General features: G+C 34.3%; 2 protein-coding genes across 2 annotated transcripts; both read left to right on the forward strand.

Annotated features, from left to right (window-relative positions):
* The first annotated feature begins 409 nt into the window (after positions 1–409).
* On the forward strand, positions 410–26418 carry LOC129807455 (uncharacterized). Its single transcript, XM_055856741.1, has 3 exons — positions 410–889; positions 969–1069; positions 24500–26418. The coding sequence occupies exons 1-3, from the start codon at positions 718–720 to the stop codon at positions 24656–24658; spliced, it is 432 nt and encodes a 143-aa protein (XP_055712716.1). The 5' UTR covers positions 410–717; the 3' UTR covers positions 24659–26418.
* On the forward strand, positions 4053–5013 carry LOC129807454 (gametocyte-specific factor 1 homolog). Its single transcript, XM_055856740.1, has 2 exons — positions 4053–4438; positions 4500–5013. The coding sequence occupies exons 1-2, from the start codon at positions 4247–4249 to the stop codon at positions 4788–4790; spliced, it is 483 nt and encodes a 160-aa protein (XP_055712715.1). The 5' UTR covers positions 4053–4246; the 3' UTR covers positions 4791–5013.
* Positions 26419–27141: the final 723 nt, after the last annotated feature.

Raw genomic sequence — 27141 nt, forward strand, 5'->3', positions numbered from 1 at the left:
GACGATAGCTGGTACATTTCCCTTATCCTTTAGAAATAATTTCACATAGGTTCGATTATTTCCATTTTTTTTTAACAAGATTAGTCAAATCAATAAAATGTCAACGAGATATTCGTATTCAGAAGTGGATGTTTTTGCGATATTTTATAAATTGGAAATTAAAAAATAAATCTGAATATTTTTGTTCAGTGGAAATGGAATATTATGTTTAATGAAAATTTATCAATTTCTATTTCAATGTATATCAAAATCTCAAAATTAGAAAGAAAAAACCGAGTTGGCTTAGCACCTTTTAATTTCCAAAGTACATTTTAAATAAAAAAGTAATAATTTTCTACATTTTTTTTACATCGTTTTAGGTAAAAATTTATCGCTGAATAACGCTGTTTGGTCAGCTGGGATTCTTCGTCAAATGAAAAATTGACATAAAACGTCGGAGGAAGAGAGAGGGAGAGAAAACAAGCTTGGCTATATGGACCCGAGTAGAGGGCACATTGAAATTGTCACTGACATTTCATAGTGAAAATTCATGAAAGTCACAGTGAATATTCACCGAGTGAAAATTCATGAAATTTCACGATTAAATCCGACCATTCCCGAAGATTCACGATGTGATATTCACCACCGAAATTCACCATCACCTCTTTCGCGCGGTGCGTCCATTTTGGTATTTCTCGCGCTTCAGTGTGTGAAATTGTGATTCGATTCCATTCGATAATGAAGCCCCGTGGAAGAGTTTGGGGACATTTTACATCTGAAGGGGGCACCAAGAAGCAGAAGTGTTTTTTCTGCGACTGGTGTATCACCGAAAATGCCTTTCGTATGAAAGAACACTTGCTGCTGAGGTGCCCCAACGTACCTCCAGAGGTGAAACAAGCTTTTGATGAAGGTAAGAAAACCTACAAATACTTTCCAAGACGGTAAGAAAATCTGCAATAATCTAAATATTTTTATTGTTTCCATTACAGATACAAAAGCGTCACCGAAATCTGGAGGTGCGACAAGCAAAAAATCCCCGGCGGAAAAGCAGCAGGCGTCGGCAAGGGTGGTTATTTCCGAGGAACAAAAGGTGAGTGTTTTTTTTTTTAACTTCCTACTTCACTGGCAAGACGGGCAAAAGGTGAAATTTATCCATCAGATGTTTCCGGAACTCCGTAAACATCCCATTTTATCGTATTTGCCCGTTTTATCAGTCATTTCACGACACGATGAGCTATCTGGAGAATACTCTCACAGTGCGCTTGAGACGCTTGAGTACTATTCCCAACTGGAGGGCTCCGAGTGAGTCCGACAGCCTTACATAAAATACACTGGTGGCAATCATAGCTCCACTTTTTCATACTGGAAAAACTTTGAAAAAAAATTTTTTTTAGAAAAAAATAAAAAAGTCATTTGAAGGTATTTTCATACCGATATGTAAAATTGCTATTCGAATTTCATACCGTTAGAACTGTGAGTACTGTAATAGAATCTTTATCAAAATGGCGATTTTCGGGTGGCAATAATTATAGCTCCACTCAATAAATTTGGCTCCAGGGTATTTATTTTCAATCAGTGAAGGTAAATATCTTTTAGTAATTTAATTAATAACTACATTAACCTAATTAGAATCGTTTTTTATAGAGTTTTTCATGTATTTGCTGAAATTTTGTAAGAAAAATGTTTAATGAACAAAAATAAAGGATTAATTAAGGTCTTGAAGGGGATGGAAATTGACAACCAAAAAATTTTCATAAAAATGACAAGATCCTATTACCTTTCACCCGAATTTATCCATATAGCCGACATATATGCATTTTAAACCACTCCCAGAGCTAAAAATCTCTTCTTTTGTTAGAGGCAAAAGTGTGCAAATTTCCGTGTTACAGTCGAAAAAAACAAGTTTTCTACCGAAATTTGATGTAAAACAATGCTGACAGCTTAGTCTCATCATGTACTGTTGATTCTGCCCCAAACCAGAATCCCAAGTGACTAAGGTGGTCTTCAGAATACTGAAATAAATAATTATCAAAAATAAGCTTATTGCAGTTTGATAAATAGAAGGTGTTTTACGTCACTTAAGTGGTTTAAAATTATTTTTTCAGAAAGAAAACAAGTTAAGACAATACATATCAATTTTTTATTTAAAAAATAATAATTTTGTACCACTTAAATGACGTAAAACACCTTCTATTCATCAAACAACAATAAACTTCTTTTTCATAATTTTTTATTTCAGTATTCTGAAGACCACCTTAGTCACTTGGGATTCTGGTTTGGGGCAGAATCAACAGGACATGATGAGACTAAGCTGTCAGCATTGTTTTACATCAAATTTCGGTAGAAAACTTGTTTTTTTCGACTGTAACACGGAAATTTGCACACTTTTGCCTCTAACAAAAGAAGAGATTTTTAGCTCTGGGAGTGGTTTAAAATGCATATATGTCGGCTATATGGATAAATTCGGGTGAAAGGTAATAGGATCTTGTCATTTTTATGAAAATTTTTTGGTTGTCAATTTCCATCCCCTTCAAGACATAAATTAATCCCTTATTTTTGTTCATTACAAATTTTACTTACAAAATTTCAGCAAAATTCATGAAAAACTTTATAAAAAACGATTCTAATTAGGATAATATAGTTATTAATTTAATTACTAAAAGATATTTACCTTCAATGATTGAAAATGAATACCCTGGAGCCAAATTTATTGAGTGGAGCTATAATTATTGCCACCCGAAAATCGCCATTTTGATAAAGATTCTATTACAGTACTCACAGTTCTAACGGTATGAAATTCGAATAGCAATTTTACATATCGGTATGAAAATACCTTCAAATGACTTTTTTATTTTTTTCTAAAAAATATTTTTTTTTTCAAAGTTTTTCCAGTATGAAAAAGTGGAGCTATGATTATTGCCAGCAGTGTAGAAGGAGAAGAAGAAGAAAACAAGCTGAGTAAACTTCAGCCTTCTCCGTTGTGCCGTGAAAAAAAAAATAAAAATTTTTCTCTCGTGAAATAAATCATCCAGGAAGGCACGTGGAACATATAATAATTAAGTGCAGGGAGCATCATACAGAAAGAATCAAGTACGAGTTTTCTAAAATCCAAAACTATAAAACAATTTGCAAAAATACTTCAGTAAAAAATATCAGTGAAATAACAAAATTCTTAAAAACAGTGAAAAAAGATATCTAAAATAATATATTAAAAATAAATAAATAAATAAAAATATATCAAATTTGATTCCCCAGAAAAGCTATGCAAGTCATTGTGAGGAGACCTTCCCACCCGGCAAATTCTGCAGAATTCTGCAGAAATTCGTCAGATTTGAATTACTAACTGCCGAAAAATCAGCAGAATTTCTGCAGAATTTTGTTCTAAGGTGGATCCGATCGTTGTATGAAAATTCTGCAGAATTTTCTGCAGAATTTCTATAGAAAATTTTAAAATTATCGGCAGAATTTCTTTAGAGTATTTAGATGATTTCTACATTTCTTCTACCCTTTCTAATGTTTCTAAACATTATTTTAACTACATAAAAATATGTATTTCAATTTATTTAAAATTCAATTTTTATTCAACAATTTTACGTGAATACTCTCTTTTTTTTTACAATATTATTATAATATTATAATACAATATTATTAAATCAGCCATAATAGAAAATACGAAGGGGAAGGAAATGGTTAGAAAACACGAAAGAAATTCGCGATGCTCACGAAGTCGCACGACTATGCCGAAGCCACACGAAGTATCCGATTGAATGACAAGAAACGTTAAAATTTCAAAAGTGCTGAATTGCAGATCGAAGTTTTGCTGGGTTGGCCTCGAGGCAGACCTAGGACAAGGTGGCTGAATCAAATTCAGAATCTTGCCTTGGAACGCCTTGGGATCGAACCCGAACATCTTCCTGAAGTGGCGGAGGATCGACAAGCGTGGGCTGCTAATTTGGATGTCATGGGCCCGCGACCCCAATAGGGATAAGCGGTTGAAATGAAAATGAATGAATGAATATCAAAAAGAATAAATAAAGTGACCGTTAAAAAATCAAAACACAAATTCAAAACAAGTGCAAAAAAAAGTGAAAAGTGAAAGACGCAAACTTCAGGCTGTGTGGATATTGTCAGAACGTCCGGCCTAAAACTTTAAAGCGAAGAAGAAGAAGAAAGAAAACAAGCTGGGTATACGGATTCTATTTTATTTATGTTTTTTTCTTTGTATCGTTAGTTTTTCACGGGATTGAGGACTCGGTTGAGAGGAAAAATGTCTAAAAAACCTGATGGTTATAGTAATATTGTGGAGTGTCCCTACAATAAAGCTCATCAAATCGAAAATGGTCGAAGATTCCAGACTCATTTAATAAAATGCCGCCGAGAATACGAGAAATGCCGCACTTTGAACAAAGTACAGTGTCCTTTTAATGCTACACACTTGATAAATGAGCCTGAACGCCAGGTGAGTATATATATGCCATCGTGAATTTCTCCTGCACCTGCCCATTTATATCCTTTGTCAGCATCACGTGGAGAATTGTCCGGACAGGGTGATTGTTGACAAGTTCCGAATGCCAGTTGTGGATTCTGTTCAGGCACTACAAAGGGCAGACAATATTAAAATGATTCCACAAAATCCACTGGATGATGAAGAAGATTGGGATAACGATGCTCCAACTCAAGCTTATGATCCACAGAAATATTGTGAAGCCAACAATATCATCCGTCAATGCCATGGGATGCAGCCCAGCGAGAGGAAAGCCTTTAGAAAACAAGAACACTTGCGTCTGGGCGATATTCGAAAGACCAAATAATTTTAATGAACTTTCCTCTTGAAAAAAAAAACATTTGATCAAATTTCTTTTACCATTTGATTAAATTCTTTATATCTTATAGAATTATAAAATTGTACATTAAACCTTTTATTTTACAAATTGACGAAAATGACCGTGAAAAAATTTTATCAAGTTTTAAATAAAGAGAAAAACGATATTGTAAAGAACAGATTTTACCAATAAAATTCTCAGATGGATTAATCATATTTATTCTGTCTTGAGCAGGCTTTCTACAAGCTGGCTAAGCAAGGGTTTGGTAAATGAAAAGAGGCGGCAAAGTGTCCCAGCTTTGCGGAATGCTCGAACTTAAGAGATAGAGATTTTTGTGAATTAATTTTTCGCATGATCTTTTGGTGCTTACACTGAGAAAAAAAGAGGGTGCGATTAACTTTTTTTCCTCGTAACTTTAACACTTTTAAAGTGTAAAAATATTAGATGAGTTCATATATTCTGTCAGTAGAAGAGGTAAAAAGTTTGGAGTGGTATATCTCAGCTCCTGATGAACATAATTGGATGAGTGAACTATTGTTGGAAAGCTTGGTTCATTAGCTTTCAGAATCTGGTATATGTAATTGGCTATGGGTAAATCATGGTCATCCAGAACCATTTATGTCGAAGAAGACACTTTTTGCAGCGTCATTTTTGACCATCTACTGCTGGGACCAGGAGTGACCCACAATTCTCGCACTTGGACTGTTCGTTAGAGGAACTCAAAGGGTATTTGTAGAAGAAACTTTTTTTTTGGACATCTTACTTTTTTTTATTCATCGACTTTTGCAAGAATTTTAAAATGTTAAACGCAAGGAAAAAATTACAGAAATTCTTCTATCCCATTTTCTGGACAAACTAATGAAGATATCGACTTGGAATGTTCTGAGTACCCCCCCATAAGTTGATCCAAGGAATCCAAATGTCACTTCAATTTCACCCCAACGTCATTGCTTCTCCTCCAGAAACCACTCTTTTAGGAATATCTCAAGAACTAGACCATCGATGCATTTCATTTTTGGATATGTTTTAAAGAGTGTCCTAGCGGACATTTCATCCAAACATCTCAACGACGACCGACCTCTTCTTCTTGCACGTGCTAATAATCTGGTCAGAAGAGCAGAATTTCCTCTGATCAATTTTCTGTCCAAAAAGACAAAGTTAGCGACTTTTATTGTTCTAAGTACCCCCCAAAAGTCAATCTAAGGAATCGAAATAACACATGCATTTGCCTCTCATCCCACTCCTTCTCCTCCAGAAACCACTCTTTTGGGAATATCTCAAGAACCAGACCATTGATCATTTTCATTTTTGGATATGTTTTAGTGAGTGTCCAAGCGGACATTTCATCCATACATCTCAACGACGCCCGACCTCTTCTTCTTGCACGTGCTAATAATCTGGTCAGAAGAGCAGAATTTCCTCTGATCAATTTTCTGACCAAAAAGACAAAGTTATCGACTTTGAATATCCTGAGAACCCTCCCCCATCCCCAAAAGCCAATCAAAGGAATCGAAAGAAATTCTGCTCTACTGACCAGATTATTAGCACGTGCAAGAAGAAGAGGTCGGGCGTAGTTGAGATGTATGGATGAAATGTCCGCTAGGACACTCTTTAAAACATATCCAAAAATGAAAATGATCAATGGTCTGGTTCTTGAGATATTCCCAAAAGAGTGGTTTCTGGAGGAGAAGGAGTGGGATGAGAGGCAAATGCATGTGTTATTTCGATTCCTTAGATTGACTTTTGGGGGGTACTCAGAACAATAAAAGTCGCTAACTTTGTCTTTTTGGACAGAAAATTGATCAGAGGAAATTCTGCTCTTCTGACCAGATTATTAGCACGTGCAAGAAGAAGAGGTCGGTCGTCGTTGAGATGTTTGGATGAAATGTCCGCTAGGACACTCTTTAAAACATATCCAAAAATGAAATGCATCGATGGTCTAGTTCTTGAGATATTCCTAAAAGAGTGGTTTCTGGAGGAGAAGCATAGACGTTGGGGTGAAATTGAAGTGACATTTGGATTCCTTGGATCAACTTATGGGGGGGTACTCAGAACATTCCAAGTCGATATCTTCATTAGTTTGTCCAGAAAATGGGATAGAAGAATTTCTGTAATTTTTTCCTTGCGTTTAACATTTTAAAATTCTTGCAAAAGTCGATGAATAAAAAAAAGTAAGATGTCCAAAAAAAAAGTTTCTTCTACAAATTATACCCTTTGAGTTCCTCTAACGAACAGTCCAAGTGCGAGAATTGTGGGTCACTCCTGGTCCCAGCAGTAGATGGTCAAAAATGACGCTGCAAAAAGTGTCTTCTTCGACATAAATGGTTCTGGATAACCATGATTTACCCATAGCCAATTACATATACCAGATTCTGAAAGCTAATGAACCAAGCTTTCCAACAATAGTTCACTCATCCAATTATGTTCATCAGGAGCTGAGATATACCACTCCAAACTTTTTACCTCTTCTACTGACAGAATATATGAACTCATCTAATATATCAACATTTTTTAATGTTAATTTTACACCTTAATAAGGGTAAAATTAACATGAAAAAGGGTAACTTTAATCCCTAATACACCTAAAAAGGGTAATATTTACACCGATTTCGGATCAATACTGCAGGGTAAAATTAACATTTCCGGAATGTTATTTTAACTTTTTCGGATTTCTCTGTGTACTAGAGATTAAATTGATTCATAAATCACAAATGTCACAAATGCATTTCAAAATCAAAAATTGGTATAGGATATTCTGGTATGAGGTACAAGCATATGGACAAACAAAACATGTAAACACGAAAAAATAAGTCACTCAGGGATATTCAACCGAATCATTATACAGTAGGGTAAAGTGGTACAAGTTGGACACAGTGGGGCCGTGATGGGCAAAACCTATTTTTTTTTCAACTTTAACTGAACCAGAAATATTTTTATTTCATTTGGCACTAACTGAAGATCATTTTCCCAAATTTTCATTAAGATCGGTTGGAAATTGTGGCCTATAGAGTTCTTTATGAATTTCCAAGTAATTGTAACTAAAGTTTCTTTGTTTTCTCAAGAAATCTATAAGTCTAGGCAGGAGCGTAACAACGAGGAGGGGCAGGGGTACGTACATTGCCCCCCCCCTCCTAACCGGCCTCTGCCCCCCCCTGAGAAGACCAATCTCTATTTCAAAATTTGCTAAAATTGTCCATTGTTCTTCTCAAAAAACAAAACTCGGTAAAATATTATCACATTTTTGTGACAAATTAAGAAAAACGTAATAGTTATTTGGTATTCATGTATTGATCTTTAAAAATATACTATTTTTCAAGTTTCAAAGCAATATATCAATAAAAATTATAAGTTTATGAATTCGAGAGCGACTTTGTAACATATATTCAAAACAAAACTTTTTCAAATTTGACTCTGTGGTTAAAGACTTCTTTTAAATGTAAAGGCCTCTACACATTATTGGGAGAAATTTTCACCAAAAATCGCATTTTTGACAGAATTTTTACGTTCTATAGCACTGCAGGCACTTTCCTTCAAAAACGCATTTTTTTTTTAAGGAAAGAAATGTTCAGAGTTCATAAGGAGCAATTTTCGTTGAAAGCTGTTCTCTTAACAGATTTTTTGTGCATTTCTTCCTGGTGGAAATATACCATCAATTTCTTAAAATAAAACAATTTTTAACATAAATTACTGTCAGTGTAGATACCTTAAGAAACAGTTTCTTGGCTGATCGATTTTCTTTTAAAACCATTGAAAGAAATATTTATTAAACGGTAAAGCAAAAAAGTGTATTGTTTTAATATTTCACGACAAAATTTTTGAATGAAAATTGATTTTTTTAATTAATTAAAAAGTTATACAAATGGTAATTTTTAATTAATATTTTAGTTTAAATCTAGTAAAAATTTTGATAATATTTAATTTCTCAGAGCAACTCAATCTGTCAAGTATTTTTCTTCATTATCGCAACAATCAAATATCATAATTTCTGCATCTATTTACTCTTAAAAAATTGATATATATTTTTTAAATCAAAACTCTATACAAGATTAATCAATATAGATTTTAACTTTGAGTAGTACAATAAAAAAATCAAGAAAAACACATTTTTGCGATTTTAAACCAAGATCAACCCTTAAACATTTATGAAGCCTCTTGGTTTCGTTGTTTTTATTAAAAACGATTTTTGAAAACTTATGTCTAATAAAAATGATTGTATTTTCGAAAATACAGAGACGGCCAAAGACTGTCAAATAAATTTGCATGCACTTAAGCAAACATCAAAAATTTTGAAGCACGTGATTTAAAGATTTTTTCTAGTTTTTCTTGGTTTAAATATGAAACAAACTTATGAAAACCGAAAATTTTTTTTATTTTTCTTCATATAAGAATTATCAGATACACATTTCACGTTAATTAGGGAGTGCTGCGACAAAACTCTAGTGAAGTAGGGGAGACTGGGGCAAAATTTGTCAAAACGAAAATTTTAATATTCACTATTTTCTAAAATAAAAGAGACTGAGGCTTGAAACTTTTATTATAGATAGCCTTCATGAACCTTCCGTAACTTACAAAGTTTCAAGGGATTCGAGGAAGGATTACGTAAAATAAAAAATAATGAAATTTTGAGCCCAATTTTTGGAATATTTGGCTTACAGAAAATATAAATACTGATTAGTTCAATTTAAGCACATTTCTCGTTAAGATAGAGAAAAATTATCTTCGACAAAGTTGTAGAGGAATAAATTTCCTATAGAAATATGACTATTTTATATTTTTAACGTTTGCAAGAGTAAAACGTCACAAATTATCCGAAGACTGACAAAATTTGCCCCAGAAATTTTGAGAATCTCCTCAAAATCGACTTTTAGAAAATGATTCGAAAATCACATTTCTTCCGAGATAGAGGAAAATAGTCTTCTGCAATGTTGTAGAGCAGTAAATTTCTTATCAGAATATGCACATTATAAAACGTTTAAGTTTTATCACAGCTCGTGAAAGAATTAAATATGCGTTTTGACAAGTTTTGCCCCAGTCTCCCCTACTTTAGACAGCCATTTTGTAATATTTTTTTTTTCGAAAAAAATAAATACTTGATGGTGTCCTCCTCGTTTAAAAAATCGCGTAAAACCAAAAAAAGAAAACAGTTAATTTTTGGTCTCCTAATTTAGACTCCCCCCTAATGCATTGTGAAGTAAGGGGGGAGTGTCAATTAGAAGGCCAAAACTTAGCTGTTTTTCGGATTTTTTCTTTGGAGTAGAAGGAAACAGTCAAGATTCTTGAACTTTTTTTGAGTGCCTCGTCGCACTACTCCCTTATTTCAGGAAAATCTGTAGTTCGTAATTTTTATCTGAGAAAAAAATCAATTTCCATTAGTGTATTTCATAGTTAAACAAAGAAAACCCGAAGAAAATCGTTAAATCGGAACTTTTTTTTTCAAGATTTTTAAAAAAAGATACGTTTTTAGGACAAAATTTTGACTTTCACATGCTCTAAAAAAATGCAGAATACGTTTTTACTAATTCTTTTAGTTCAACTAGAAGCGAATTTATTGCTGAAATAAGCCTTTATTCATTTCATTTGGTCTATAAGTTTTTTCTTAATCTTTTCCGCAAATTCGACAAAATTTTAAAAATGAGAAATGGAGAAAACACGCTTCAAATTTTTGAATGTGCGCTCGAGCGCATGCTATTCTTATCGGCGCTCATTTGCTTTCGGCTCTGTTACTTTGAATGCATTTCGAATAAGCTTCCGAAATATTTATGGTATATTCTAAGATAGTTTATCTATCGATTTAAACAATAAAAAATATAGACCACTTTTGATCTTTTAATTTACACTCTCCCTTATGGCCCCTACACAGTTGAGAAATTTATGTTCATATTGGAGCAAATTCCCTACGCTTGTGTAGGAAAAAATCTTTAATATGGACATAAATATCTCTAGTGTGTAGAGGCCATTAAGGATGAGTATATTTTCAAAAATTTAAATTGTAAAAAAAAATTTGCGCCCCCGTGAGCAAATTTCGTTCCTATACGCCCCTGAGTCTATGCGTTCGTATTTTTCTTCTGTTACAATTTTTTCTTTTTTCTCGTGTAGGTATGACATAATATGATTCACTTTCAAATTAGAAAAAGTTAGGAAAAATCCCTTACCCTTCGAAAAATCATTAAAAACTTATTAAAATATCTCAATTCTCTTAATAGATTATTAAAATTCTAGCTTAACTTTTTTATAAGGAAAAGATATTTGTGGAACTATAAATTTCAAAATGAAATTTTCTTGTTGTTAACAACATAAAATGATTTTACAATTTTATAGAATTCTTCACATGAGAATATGAGAAAAAATAATATAAAAATGCCTCAATTAACACTTTTAAAAATGAAAGAAACTGCAAGAAATTAAATTTTATTGGAAGCTAAATTTAAGAGATATGCCCAACACACAATAACTATTGTTTGTAAACATGTTTTCAAAATTTCCCATGAGAATGAGCGAGATGACTAGATCTAGATCTCACTCACTCTCATTGAAATATCACAAACATGTTTACAAAACAAAAGTTATTGTGCGTTGGGCAATACTCTTTATTTCTCAACTTTTTTCCATAATAACCTTTTTCAAGTTGTTTCGAGCCATTTATAGTATTTCAATTGAATTTATTAATTTATTAATGGTATAAGAATAGAAAAAAGAATTCTAATTGATTGAAGAAATAAAATAATTTTTTTTGAAAACGATTAAATTGTTAATATCCGAATTTTATCATAATATTGCTATATCTTTACATAAACAATTTTTTATGTTAAAAATACAACGTTGGGTTGGTATAAAAGAAAAACCCTTTATCTTCGAAAAGACTGTAAAACCATATAATGTTAGTTCAACAATAAAGAAATGGTTACATTATTGGAGTTATTTGGAGTCCAAGTTAACACCACTGAAGTCCATATAGTGTAAATAAAATTACTGTTGACACTATTGGAGATTAATACTACTATATAATTATATATTAATTAAAAGGGACAGATAATCCTAACCGGCTTATGTAGGTGAGATTCTTAACGTGAGCTAACTCGGAGTGCATGCAAATTCGATTTAGAGCTGAAGTTGGGAGACGCCATTCAGTTATCTTGAATCAAATTCGTGAAATTATATAAATTTTGTATTTAAACCAAAATATCAAGGATTTGGATGAACTGGCACAAAAGTAATATATGGGTGAAATGTAGACCAGAATGTTCTCTATAATTTTCCCATAGAACATGATCTCATCGATTACTCAGAAGTTAAGATAAGCGAGGTTTTTTGTTTCTGAACTCGTTTTTTCATCCAGAGTGCCCCAAGTAGTCATTTGTTGAACTTCAACTATATCAAAGAATTGTTGTATTTTGTGGGACTTTCCATTTAAAACCCTATTTTAAGTGTCTTGGTGGAGTAGAGGCAGTCAAATTGGCATCTGAGTGATTTCAAAGCGTTATTATAGGAAAAATCAATTTTTTCACACTTAAACGGCAAAATCGGAGTGATAGCGTAGTCTTAGTGGAAAATAATGTATGGACGAAATGTAGAGACAAATGTCCTCTACAATTATGTCGAAGTAATCATCAAAATCGGTTCAGTGACAGTCGAGATAATTGAGGTTATGTGATATTGAAATTGGTTTTTTGACTGTGGCGCCCCTGGTGTTGGTCCCACGAAGTTCAAATATTCTAGAAAGTTGTAGCATTTGGTTAGATCTTTCGTTTAAGCCCTCATTCATCAAAATCTGTCACATAGAACCGGAGATATGATTTTTTGAATTTTGTGAACTTTGACCCCTCATATCTCCGGTTCTGTTTTAACCACAGCGCACATTTGTACCATTTTGGAAACGTCCTAGACTGGACTACAACATACTAAAATTTCATTAACTTGCACAATGCCGTTTTTGAGAAAAATGACTTTGAATTTCGATGAATTTTGACGCTATCACAGCGCCACCTGTGGTGACTTTTTGAACTTCCATCTGAAAGCGCTCATCGAGACGAAACCAAAAAGGTAAAATTTAGGTCGCTATGTTAATTAGAACCGGAGATAGAGGCCGGTCAATGTTCGAACTTTGACCCCTTATAGCTCGGGTCAGGGGTTATGGATCGACTTAAGGTTTTTTTTGTTTGATAGGTATAATCAACGGCTACAACATACTAAAATTTCAGTCCGATGCACAATGGAATTTTTGAGTTATTTAACTTATAAAATTTAAAAATTTTCTTTTTAATAATAGCGCCCCTAGCGGTGGTTTTATGAACTTGCGATGTTAGAAGGGGAAGTGGCATTTCACGAGAGCTTTCCAAAAAGCTCTCATTTTTTAAATTCTGACAATTAGAACCGGAGTTATGGCCATTTTAAGAAATTTTTTTGGACCCTTTAGCTCGGGTCAGGGGGTTGGGGGACCTTAAGTTTGGTATTGATGGAAAGCTCTAAGGCCCAGCTATAACATACTAAAATTTGAGCCCGCTCGAGGCCATAGGGGCTGAGCTATTGAGAAAACAAAAAAAGGGGGGTCTTCAAAATGGCGGAAGGAGGGGTGGGGGGTGGGGGGTCAATGCACCATGTTGCAATTTTCACCCGATATATAACCTTAGCCGAAAACCGCAAGTCGATATCTTTTTTAGTTTAGGAGCTATTAAGCTCCAAAGAGCGGCCGGACGGCCGGCCGGCCGGCAGGGAACGTAAAATAGCCACATATATATTCGTGATCAGGAAGTGGCGAAACACATTTTGGCCAAGTTTGAGGTCGATCGGACGACATGAAATTTTGTTAGGATTATAGTAGGTGAGATTGTTAAGAATCTCACCTAATATTTGCTAAAAAAGGATTTAAAGAAAAAATTACAAAAGAAATATTCGATATACTTAATGAAATTCAAAAGAAAACACAAGATACAATTGAAGAAAATTTAGAAATTCAAGTCGAAACAAAACAAGAACAAACTACAGAGATGGCGACATTTGATATTAAGACAGCCTCTCATATCATTCCGGATTTTGACGGCGAATCTGATAAAATCCTTGATTTCTTGTCAGCCGTTAAGTATTACAATGATACTCTTGCTGAAGCAAGTAAAGTCCTTTTGATGAATTTCGTCATAAATATTAAAGTAAAAGGAAAGGCTAAAAATTCTATTTCTGGTCAAAGTATCAGTACATATGCTGAATTACACAAAGCAATATCAGATCGGTTTGAGTGTCGTAAAAGCGTTGCGACTCTCACTCAAGAACTCACTCAATCAAAACAAGGCAATAGTTCCGTGTCTGAATACGCAGAAAAAATTGAAAAACTTTCATTTGAACTATCTAAAATTCAAATTCTGGCCCAGAAAGGTGAAAATTCTTGTGTTATTCGAGCAATTAACGATACTGTAGCTGCTAGCTCATTCGAGAATGGTTTAAGAAATGATCTAAAAACGGTTGTTTTAGCAGCACGCGTTGAAACATTCGCAGAAAATGTTTCAATTGCTCATGAAGCTGAATCATCTTTGCCCAAAAATACAAAAATACAAAAAAAAAATACAAAAATACAAAAAAAATACAAAAAAAATCTAAAAATTGCTACTAAATCTCAATGAGCTTAGAAAATTATCTAGGGGAAACTGGGGCACCACCAAACACGGGGTACCACCAAACACTGCGATTTTTTAATCGGATATTGAATATCAGAGGATAAGACCGATAGGAATTTATAGGCACTATAGGGATGCATGTCCACTGAAGGAATGGTCGAAATAGTCCAAGTAGTTTAGAAATAAAAATTACTATTTGGTGGTATCCCGTGTTTGGTGGTGCCCCAGTTTCCCCTAATGCTGTTAAGTCATTCTTTTGATTCTTGAGGTGCATTCTGCAACAGTTGATTAAGTGGTTTGTTTTATGTGATTCTTTGAAGTGTTTTCAGTGAAAATGGAGACAAAATGTAATGTTTATCCTTTTATAGCCTTCTCTTAACAAATTTCCTTTCACTGTGAAAAAATAGAATTTGAATTGAAAATTGAGGATATTTTTGAGGCTGTCGCGAACATCCCACTTAAGAACAAAAAGTGTGCAATTGAAAAATTTGTGAGCACCATGTTAAATGGAGAATTAAAGGGTGAAAATAAGAAGCTAGTGGGACGTTTATGGAAGCAATTTGAGATGAGGTGGGCTGCCGCTCAAAGGCATGCGGAAATTTTCAAGAGGAACAACGCCGTTTGGTTGCAATCAACTATAAAGTTCTGTTCTTCAGAGGAAATTGACAATAATGTCGTCGACAAAGGTAAAGAAAAATTATTGCATATAGTAATTTATAAAATTATTTTGTAGTTTCCTGGCCTGACTCAAAATACTACAATTTTAACTGCTTGAACTCGACGAGAAAGCAGTTTTTGTTATCCAATTTTTGTCAACCCTTCACTATTTTGGCTTCAATTATATTTAGAGCAGAATTACATTGACAATAAAATACTCGCCGTAGCCTCACCGTATTTCGTTAATTTACACATTTTCATTGCAATCCTTACACAAATTTTCCATTACCGTATTATCTTATCTCATACTCGGTGGCACTAGGTGAAAATAGTATAAGAAAATTGAAGAAATAAAACGAAAATTCGATAAACGGTGAGCAAAAAAAAACTACGATTAATTTCTCTGAGTATTTTTTGCTCACCGTTTATCGAATTTTCGTTTTATTTCTTCGATTTTTTTATATTATTTTCACATAGTGCCACCGAGTATGAGATAAGATAATAAGCTAATTGAGAATTCGCGTAAGAATTGCAATGAAAATGCGTAAATTAACGAAAGGGACAGATAATCCTAACCGGCTTATGTAGGTGAGATTCTTAACGTGAGCTAACTCGGAGTGCATGCAAATTCGATTTAGAGCTGAAGTTGGGAGACGCCATTCAGTTATCTTGAATCAAATTCGTGAAATTACACAAATTTTGTATTTAAACCAAAATATCAAGGATTTGGATGAACTGGCACAAAAGTAATATATGGGTGAAATGTAGACCAGAATGTTCTCTATAATTTTTCCATAGAACTTGATCTCATCGATTACTCAGAAGCCAAGATAATCGAGGTTTTTTGTTTCTTAACTCGTTTTTTCATCCAGAGTGCCCCAAGTAGTCATTTGTTGAACTTCAACTATATCAAAGAATTGTTGTATTTTGCGGGACTTTCCATTTAAAACCCTATTTTAAGTGTCTTTGTGGAGTAGAGGCAGTCAAATTGGCATCTGAGTGATTTCAAAGCGTGGGAAAAATCAATTTTTTCACACTTAAACGGCAAAATCTGAGTGATAGCGTAGTCTGAGTGGAAAATGATGTATGGACGAAATGTAGATACAAATGTCCTCTACAATTATGTCGAAAAAATCATCAAAATCGGTTCAGCGACAGTCGAGATAATTGAGGTTATGTGATATTGAAATTGGTTTTTTGACTGTGGCGCCCCTGGTGTTGGTCCCACGAAGTTCAAATATTCTAGAAAGTTATAGCATTTGGTTAGATCTTTCGTTTAAGCCCTCATTCATCAAAATCGGTCAAATAGAACCGGAGATATGATTTTTTGAATTTTGTGAACTTTGACCCCTCATATCTCCGGTTCTGTTTTAACCACAGCGCACATACGCACCATTTTGGAAACGTCCTAGACTGGACTACAACATACTAAAATTTCATTAACTTGCACAATGCCATTTTTGAGAAAACTGACTTTGAATTTCGATGAATTTTGACGCTATCACAGCGCCACCTGTGGTGACTTTTTGAACTTCCATCTGAAAGTTCTCATCGAGACGAAACCAAAAAGGTAAAATTTAGGTCGCTATGTTAATTAGAACCGGAGATAGAGGCCGGTCAATGTTCAAACTTTGACCCCTTATAGCTCGGGTCAGGGGTTATGGATCGACTTAAGGTTTTTTTTTGTTTGATAGGTATAATCAACGGCTACAACATACTAAAATTTCAGCCCGATGCACAATGGAATTTTTGAGTTATTTAACTTATAAGATTTAAAAATTTTCTTTTTAATAATAGCGCCCATAGCGGTGGTTTTATGAACTTGCGATGTTAGAAGGGGAAGTGGCATTTCACGCGAGCTTTCCAAAAAGCCCTCACTTTTTAAATTCTGACAATTAGAACCGGAGTTATGGCCATTTTAAGAAATTTTTTTTGGACCCTTATAGCTCGGGTCAGGGGGGTCGGGGGACCTTAAGTTTGGTATTGATGGAAAGCCCTAAGGCCCAGCTATAACATACTAAAATTTGAGCCCGCTCGATGCCATAGGGGCTGAGCTATTGAGAAAACAAAAAAAGGGGGTCTTCAAAATGGCGGAAGGAGGGGTGGGGGGTGGGGGGTCAATGCACCAAGTTGCAATTTTCACCCGATATATAACCTTAGCCGAAAACCGCAAGTCGATATCTTTTTTAGTTTAGGAGCTATTAAGCTCCAAAGAGCGGCCGGACGGTCGGCCGGCCGGCGGGCCGGCCGGGAACGTAAAATAGCCACATATATATTCGTGATCAGGAAGTGGCGAAACACATTTTGGCCAAGTTTGAGGTCGATCGGACGACATGAAATTTTGTTAGGATTATAGTAGGTGAGATTGTTAAGAATCTCACCTAATACCAATTTCTGGATAGATTTGGGCTGTAAACTCTAACGGTCATTGAGTTCACAGGGGTGGACGGGGTAGACATAATAAAAATAACGTTTTCAAATCAAAAGCATCAGTTGTTTCTCCAAAGCTTTCAAAGAGGAATATTTTCTGGCGAACACCACAAGAATTGAGGACAGCATAAAGTTTTCCGTCAGACTCCAGAAGAAGAATTAAAAAAAATATGAACTTACTTTTTTGGAGTACGAATTGGAGACAAGCTGAAACATTGTCCAAAGGAGGTGATAAAAGAATATTTAAAACGTCGCATCTTGATAAGAGTTAAACATCTCAATGACAATATTAAAGAGAAAATTCGCACAGACAGAGAGAAGCGAAGACGGCAAAAGGAATCCCATCATGCAGCGAAAATTCTAAAAATTAATACATAATAAAAAATAATCTTTATCTTATTTATTAAAATTCGTTCAATTTTCAAATATTTAATAAAATTCCTTATTAAACATATTGTTTAGAAATTGTCTTGGTCAATCTCATTTATATTCATTTTTTTTCAGGAATTCCAAAAGTTCTTTCTTAGGTTTCGTTTATGGTGTCTTGTTGGAGGCGAAGAAATCTGCAAAGACAGAGAGATAAAAAATAAAAATCAATTAAAATTTATCTTTTTTATTATCTGCAATTTTCTGCAAATATTTGGTTATGATCGTGAGAAATTAGTAGAATTAGTATTAAAAGAACATACTAACTTTCTTTAGTGTTAAATTAATCTCCGCTTCCCCATAAAATGCCTTCAAATGCATTAACTCTTTCGTCTCTTTTGGGACTCTGAGTGAGAGTACCCAAAGCAGCATATGAATATTCAGTGAAAAACAGTGTTTTTTAATTATTCAGAACCGAGAAAAATTCAATTCTTTTAGATGATTACAAACTATAAGGATGTCCAAATGTAAGATATTTTTTGTAGGACCTCAATTAATTCCTGAGCTTAGATATTTTTGATTAAAAAATTGTGAAATTGGCTTGCAGCATATGCTGCAAGTGATTCAAATTCTTCCTTTGAGGTCAAGCCAGGAGATATTTGTGCTTTTATCCCACAGAATGTACAGCTATAATACTTTCACCTCATGGATCTCCTTAATGGACAAATTTAGAGATGTATTCCCTGCTTTCTCATGATCCTCGACTTGCTGGATTGGCTGTTGATTGTGAAGAATCACAGTCGCAACACAAACACTCCTTTAGCCACTTTTCTCTGGATTTCCTGAACAAAAAAAAAACATTATCACTTGATGGTTTTGGTCTTTTCCACTCTTTACAACTCACCTTTATCGTTTAATATCCTGATGGTAGCCATTCCTTTACAAAATTTCCACCAATTTGCACATTTTATTCACGAACAGAGAAAAAAATAGCTTAACAAGTCAACTGACGACAAATGGAACAATTGCTACACTGTAAATTCTCGATTCGCTCGATTTACACTGACGTCACCGAATCACTTCCCCTCCCGATGCGTCGTACCTGATAGAGCAATGTTATGATTTGTTGTGTGAAATGATAAGGTCCAAATACCTTGCTCCCAGAAGACGTGCAAGGATTAATAAGAAAAACCTAAATCACAAAAATATATTGAAAAGGAAAATCAAAAATTAATTTCTTTGGTGTTAGTATTTATTCACTCTTTCACCCACACATGTAACGTAGAAAACTACCTCCCATGGATAAATGGTTTAATTGTACTATGGATATTCTAAAAGCAGACTCTCGAGGAGAAGAAACAGAACAAAATGGGTGGCAATACGTTACAGCTTTGTTTCAAACCCCATGACATAAAACGATAAAACCTTGTAACGTGGGACTTTCACATTATTTTACATATTTTACTCGGGATTACATTATTCACATATCTATTGTTTATTAACATATTTTTAACGTCAAAATTTAAAAAATAGCAATTTCAAATGTGATGTCTGCCTGTTTAATCTCTAAAGCATATTCAAAAATGAAAACAATCGCACTACACGTTTTCGAGATATCTTTAAAAATATGATTTTGAAGGGTAGGGGAGAGGTGGGGGAAAAACGAGGAGCATATTAATAATCCCAAAGTAGACTTATGGGGGGTGCCCGGAAGGTCCCAAGTCTCTATCTCTAACCGTATGCCTTACAAAATATATTTTGTTGGTGTTTACTGATTCTATGTATGTTTATCCGCCTTTCCCCTATGATTTTTCAATTTTTTTCATCAGAATTGGAATCAGGGACCCCACATTAGCTATATTAGACCTTTTTACCACAGAGCTGGGGTTTTGGCCACATTTTGTATGGAGCGGCCCCACTGTGCAATGCGAAGAATTCAAGAGGTTTTTCCAGGCTCTGATGGTAAAGTTAGAACGGTAATTGTGAAGACGGAACAAGGACTTTACAAACGACCAGTGACAAAATTAGCTGTACTTGATGTGAGTACGAATTGACTTATACAACCAGTGATGGAATTTTCCACTGTTTTCACTCCTGAGGTTGGATACCAACGCTAAGACGGCGGTGGCCGCAAAAGATTGTTTTTGTCACTGGATTGGAATTTAAGAAGTGGGTGCAAGCACCAGGAGGAAGAAATGTTAAAAATGATTTTGAAAAATCATAGTAATTGTGAAAATAAAATACATTGAATATTGTTCAAGTCGAACGGACGCAATTTTTACTTAGCTCTGCCAACTGACTGAACCAAACCAATTTATAACCTGGCTACGTCCCCAACAGTACTGTATTTATCAAGAAAAAGCCATGTCTAACTTGAACCGGCGGATTGTCCAACTTATATCACTTTACCCTAGACTCTCGCTCAATCGGCTTTTTTCATTCCGATGAGGGGAAAAATAAAAAAAAAACGTCTGTTTAGAGATATCTGAAACATGATATCTCTTACCGTTTAAGCTCTAGAACGATGACAAGTTGAAAAAAAAAAGTTTGATTATATGTATAACTGCTCTCTCTTTGAGTTCCAGCAGTAAAAATGGAAAGCATAATAGAAGTTGAGCTCAAAGCTAAAACTTTTTACAAATATTGCATTTGCAAATTAATTAAATTAATTGCAAATTTTCAACTTTCCTGAATCTGGTCAAAGGCCAGCTGAATGTACACAGCAAAAAAACCAGATAAGCTTATGGTAGCCGAGATTCTTTACAGGTGTCCTCGAAATGCATGCAACTCGAAATGCGTGAAAATTCGATTGTGAGTTGAATTTTGGGGGCAAAGAATCGCGTCGAGTCAATTTTATCCATTTCGACCGACAAGGACAGTTTACTTGACGCGATTCTTTATCCCTAAAATTCAACTCACAATTGAAACTTCACGCATTCCGAGTTGCAAGCACCCTGAGTTGCACGCATTTCGCAGTTTCCTGGTAAAGAATCTCAGTTACCATAAGCTTATCTGAGTTTTTTTTTTCAGAGTATTAACAAGTGTAACAGTGTAACAGTGTATTAAAATGTTCAACAGGTTTTACTTGAGATATTCGTTGCTAATGAGACAATACATTAACATTTAAAACTTCTTGTTTATTTTCCACTTCTAATTTCGGGTTGGCAAATCGACGGTGAGGTTTTATTCTGTTTTTTTTTTTGGACAAAATTGTTCTTCCGGTGAGTGTCCGAGTACAAAAGTTTTGAAGCGAAAAAGAAAGAAAAATTGTTAGTGATAATTGTGATTTTCTTCATTAATAGTTCAAAACTCTTTTCCGAATCCGATGAGTGTAAAATAAGACAAAACAATGACAAATAACCACTGAAAAAGATACGATACAGCCGATACAGTGTCGACCTCGAGGCAAACCTAGAACAAGGTGGCTGAATCAAATTCAGGATCTTGCGTGGGAGCGCCTTGGGATAAAACCCTAACATCTTCCTGAAATGGCGGAGGATCGACAGGCGTGGGCTGTTAATCTTGATGTCATGGGCCCTCGATCCCAATTGGGATAAGCGGTTGAAATTGATGATGATGATGATAAAGCTGTGAAGATTATATCGGACAAGGTATAGTTAGGTATAGATAAAGAGCCAGATCCAGGTTAACGCACATTTGTTCCGCTTCCGAATATAGTCTTATGATATATCATCGGTTATACTGACCGTTGTCTTATCTGCATTTATTTTGTGCTTGATTTAAAGGATGATACGCACAGTCGCACTACCTATGAGATATTGGATACGGGACTGCGGTAAAATAATCCATTTCCCACTGGATCTACACATTAATAATTAAGAGGGTATAAGTCACTCGCCAATCTCTTGAAACCTAAAAGAACAATTTTGCTCAAATATGCAAATAAAATCAATCTGCCACAAAGCCAAAGACATTCTTCTCGTAACTAACTTTAAGAATAGCCTTGAAATTCCTTCACAAGGATTTAGAGAGGATATTGGAAATGTAAGATCGAAGAAAAATATGGGAGTTTGTGGTTTGAAATTGTTAGTTTCATTTTACAGTCCACCTGACCGATGTTAAGACCATCGATCAGGAAGAAAGTCTCATGCCAAATTTCTTCCATCTTTATATACGTCAATATTAAACTCAAGGATTTATTGAGGAGCTCAAATTTTGGCTCAGGGAAAAAAATATAATGTAAACAGAAGGTCTGCTCCCCTTTAAACTTGAAATGTTCTCCTCCGGACCTCAGTGAGAAAAACGGCATGCCCCATGACCCGTAGAATCAAATGTAGATAAGTTCACTTGTTACAGTTCAAACACCTTTAACGCCAGAAAAATTGATGGTAACCTAAAGGGAATTCGAACCTGAGCGAACTTGACAACAACTTGACCCATGAAGTACCTTTTTTATTTACCTTGTGTCTTTTTCACTAAATGGCTGTCTTCATTTCAATCAAACTCCCTAACTTTGCCTATACAAAACAAGTTGCGCCACCGAGAGTCGCTACCCGGGTGCCAACTCATTTATTAATTGAGGTAGGACAATGTCGTGGTACTTTGAATCTAATCGAAAGAAGACAATACATATTCCAACTAACTAATTTTCTTTTAATTTTTTTACGTGCCTCATGAAATCAAATGTAGAGAAACTCACTAAATACAATTCAAACACCATTAACGCCAGAAAAATTACTGGTAACCTAATGGAGATTCGAAACTCAGCGAATATTCTACCACTTGATTCACTGAGAGTGTTCTTTGTTTTTTTTTATGTAGTTTTGCGCCAAATTTGTTGTTATTATTACCCACTTAAGCCGCGCACTGACAAGGTGCATCGCAGAAGCATCTCAGGAATAAATATTCAGGGCGATAATTCTGATTAATTTAACTAGTTTTAAATAAATCCTTGCATTTAGCATCGAAAATACAGATGAAGACAGAAAAAAGTTAGCAAATCTTACAGAGTACACGGATAGTTGAATTTGGAAACGTGACGAAAGGAAAAACGGTGAAGAATATCAAGTTATTTTATAGGCTCCACATACTGTGAGAGATTTTTACCAAAACAGATAATTTTGATGAAAATTTCTTACAATCTGTAGAACCCTTACAAAGACAAAACGATTGGAATGTCCTCGGATCTAAAATATCCAAATTCTTCAATTCTGGAAAAACTTACATAGAAAAAGTAGTATACAGTAAAGCCCTCATTTTAGGAATCCAAGAGATCGTGAACTGTGAACATTCCTTCCTCCTTTAGTAATACTACCGATAATCAACTATGTAAAACGAGATCTCTAGCACATCCTAATCTAAACTTATAGTTCAATAAAGCATTCTGAAAATTATATTAAGCAAGCATTCAAATTTTGAACAATAAATTGGACTTTAGATCTTTAATTTTTTGTGATACCGTCTTTTCTGTTATTTTGATATTTTACACATCCTTATAACAATGTGCAAGTGATTATGTTCTGCTGAAACCCACCTTGATTTTTAATATTTAGATTTTTATTTATTTTTTAATAGGGTAAATATTTGAAGCCAATGACTATCTTGTTGTTCTGAGTCCTAAGATAATTATCCACTGTCTGAAGCCCAGAACAGGGAGTAAATGGAACCTCTTTTACAGTAGTAGCTTGACTCCATCTGTTCGGTCCTCAGATGCCATCTTACACCTTACAGCATTAATTATTCGATCAGGAAGAAAGTCTAATGAAAAGTTTCTTCCATTTTTATATACGTTATCAATACTAACTTTAAGGAACTATAATGAAAAATCTCTGCGAACTAGCGAGCAGCATTCGCCTACATGGTAACGATGAACGAGCAAGCACAAGACCAAGAACATATTCGAAGGACGACATAAAATATAAATGGCATTGCCATTCTATAAACATCGTGTTGTGATTCCTATATTCCATTTTTTTCAACATTAGAGATTTCTACAGGAAAAATCATAAATTTGATTTAGCCATCTTGTTTTCGACCTTCGAAGTTCACACCGCTTCATAATTGTAATGTCCAGCGCACAATAACTTTTGTTTTGTAAACATGTTTTTGACATTTCAATGAGTGTGAGTGAGATCTAGATCTAGTTATCTCGCTCATTCTCATGGGAAATTTTGAAATCATGTTTACAAAACAAAAGTTATTGTGCGCTGGTCATAAGTCTTGTTTGAAGAAAAAAAGCTTTTAAAAATAAATTTTTAATTATTACTATTTTTTTTATTTTCCTTTAGCTGTTATGCCTTTCTGCTTTCACGCGCTTTTAAAAATATGAACCAAATGTATATTTTATATTAGGTATATAAAACCGTTCCCGTCCATCCGTGTCCGTTCTGTCACGTGTTTTATATTATGTTACATTGTTCACGTTGTTTGGAACCATTGACGTACATTGTACTATTATTACTATTATTATTATGCTCAACGCACAATAACTTTTGTTTAGTAAACATGTTTTTGACATTTCAATGAGAGTGAGTGAGATCTAGATCTAGTCATCTCGCTTATTCACATGTGAAATTTTGAAAACATGTTCACAAACAAAAGTTATTGTGCGCTGGTCATTATTATTAATATTGTTATTATTGTTTTATTTTATATGTTGTAACTGATTTTTTTTTTCAGATTAAAGATGGGCGACCGAGACACTTACATCGAGTCCCCATCTTACAGTATAATTTCCTCGTTTTCTGGATCAAAAAAGAGCAAGGAAACAAAGATGGAAGCACAGGAGCGGAGTGGCGAGACAAAGCAGAGCTAGAGCAAACACTAGCAGAAAGTTAAGATAGATTCTTCTAGTATTGCTCCTGTGGCTTCTTCCATCCATATCGCTCCTTGGAAATTACAAGGGGCCAACTAATTTTCGGCCATTTTTCAGGAGACAGCATAAAAGATTCAACTTTGTGTAAATAAGTATCTCAATTTAATGATTGAACAAAAACAATTTATTTCTTTTCTATTTGTATGAGCACTAATATAAACATCGAAACTTTTATATTTTTATCTTTCAAAATTTGTTTTTTAATGTGCTAGCTCCTTGTCGTTCTAAATGATGCACAATTTTTTTTTTTTTTTGAAATTAGAATGACAAGGAATCAACTTGCTTGAGTTAGTCCCCTGTTTCACAAAAATTTGAACGATGAATATATTTTGTGCATCTTTACTTCAAACAAAAATTAAAATTTTGAAAAACTTTTCTAATAACGAAATTTAATGACTTATATCATCTGAAAATTTATTAAATTGTCTTTCTAAGTGCATTAGAATCTCAAAATCGCAAAAAAGTGAGTTGACCCCTTGTAATTTCCAAGGAGTTATATGAATGAAGGGGTCCCGGTCAAAATCCCGATCGCCAAAATACCGAAAGCAAAAATCCCGAACGCCAAAATCCCGAAAGCCAAAATCCCGAATGAGCCATAATCCCGAAAGCCAAAATCCCGATTAAATTAAAAGTGTCACAGCTACTCCCACGATTGTACCCGGGCTTACTGGGGGCAAAGGGAAGTCTTCTGTGTCTTAAGAAATTATTATGCAAAAACATTAAAAAAAAAAAGTGTTTTGAATCCAAAACTCTTCCACAATTGAGTGAACTTCCTCCGCTGGAAAATTTATTCTCACCCAGTAACAATAGGGAAGATAAACTAGATAAAGTAATAGAAGTATTGAAGACCTTGGTAGAACAAGTGAGCAAAATGAGTGCTGCACACGAAAAACTGGTGAATATGCACAAGAGTGATAATCATCGTAATCACCGATAAAATAAAAATGCCCATTGAATCAATGGGACAGCTGAGGGATTTGCAGGACTTTATTTGGTGAAGCCCAATCTGACAAAATAATAAAAACATTCAAGAAATTCAAAACCAGTTAAAAATAACCTGTCTCTATCGGGATTATCAAGATTATTTTCACGCAATGTTGAGCAAGATGAACCTAAAAGGTTCACACAAGAAAAAAATGCGATTGAAGAAAAACTGTCTTTGTACAATATATTGTTCAAGGCTTGGAATTTCTAAACAGAGACAGATTTTGCATCATCTTTATGAGAGTAATTTCGGTTAGCGCATGTGCGCATCATGACTAGGGTGAATGGGGCACTTTGAAACTGGGGTACATTTGAAATTGGAATTTTTCACCTATTTATAAATAAAGTTGAGCCTTATAGCTAGTTTATATAATTCAGCTGCACACACAGATTGAGAAGCTAAATTACATTATGACATGGCTCAATTACATTTAAAAATAGGTGAAAAATCCCAATTTCAAATGTACCCCAGTTTCAAAGGTACCCCACTTCTCCCTACCGAAAAAAACGGCTAAACTGAAGGACAAGGCGGGCCTGGAAATAAAGCAATAAAGCAAGCATCTGCGTCCAAAAGATCAAAGGACAAATCATAATAATCGTCAATATCACCACCAGGAGAATGATGAAGAGAACAAAAATAAAATAATGTTTTTTGTTAATGGATTATGAACTTTTTGAGAGAACGAACTATCCTATCTGAATTCCATGAATATGAACTCAATAAATAAGCATTAGTTTGGAAGATTTTGTTTGTATTGTTGTGGTCCGTGTCACCTCCACCTGAGGTTCTAGCCTCCATTCTCCCAAAATTTATAAAAGCTATACAAAATGCGAAATTAACTTTTATGAGCGTGAGATGACAATCGGCTAAAATTTTCATCTAAAAGTATTTACAACAGAGGTGTGCAAGAAGCGTTTGAAACCGAACAAACGTCAAATAAAACTTGTACGTCAATGGTTAAAACGTTACCAGAACAAACTTATTTTGACGTTTATTTGGTTTCAAACGGTTATTACACACCTCTGTTGTAAATACTTTTTATGAAAATTTTAGCCGATTGTCATCTCATGCTCATAAAAGATAATCTGTTAAGCACTTTCTAATGGAAGTTCAAAAAGTCACCACAGGTGGCGCTGCTATAGCATCAAAATTCAAACTTATTTTTCTCAAAAACGCCAATAAGCTGATCTAGGCTTATTACTAGCTTCTTCTTTTATTATTATTTTATTTAGCCTAAAAATTTTAAAATGACTTTGAAAGTAGTCCAACAGTTCCATAAATATTTTAAGCATACTAAAAGTAAACTCCGCGGTCTTTTAGTATTAAATTTGAGATATCTATTTAAATTCTTATTTTTTCCAAGTTTGTAATCAAAAGTAAACATGTATTTTAGTTTTAAATTTAGAATTCCTCTAAGTTGTACCGATAATAAAAATAACTCAATAACACCATAAAATTTAT

Source organism: Phlebotomus papatasi, chromosome 3 (assembly GCF_024763615.1).
Source record: "Phlebotomus papatasi isolate M1 chromosome 3, Ppap_2.1, whole genome shotgun sequence".
Lineage (NCBI taxonomy): Eukaryota > Metazoa > Arthropoda > Insecta > Diptera > Psychodidae > Phlebotomus > Phlebotomus papatasi.

Excerpts from the sequence above, each read along its gene's own strand:
- LOC129807455 (XM_055856741.1), top strand. The coding sequence starts at position 718 with ATGAAGCCCCGTGGAAGAGTTTGGGGACATTTTACATCTGAAGGGGGC. Across the intron at positions 890-968 it reads GAAACAAGCTTTTGATGAAG|ATACAAAAGCGTCACCGAAA; the intron begins GTAAGAAAACCT and ends TTTCCATTACAG. Across the intron at positions 1,070-24,499 it reads TTATTTCCGAGGAACAAAAG|ATTAAAGATGGGCGACCGAG; the intron begins GTGAGTGTTTTT and ends TTTTTTTTTCAG.
- LOC129807454 (XM_055856740.1), top strand. The coding sequence starts at position 4,247 with ATGTCTAAAAAACCTGATGGTTATAGTAATATTGTGGAGTGTCCCTAC. Across the intron at positions 4,439-4,499 it reads TAAATGAGCCTGAACGCCAG|CATCACGTGGAGAATTGTCC; the intron begins GTGAGTATATAT and ends ATCCTTTGTCAG.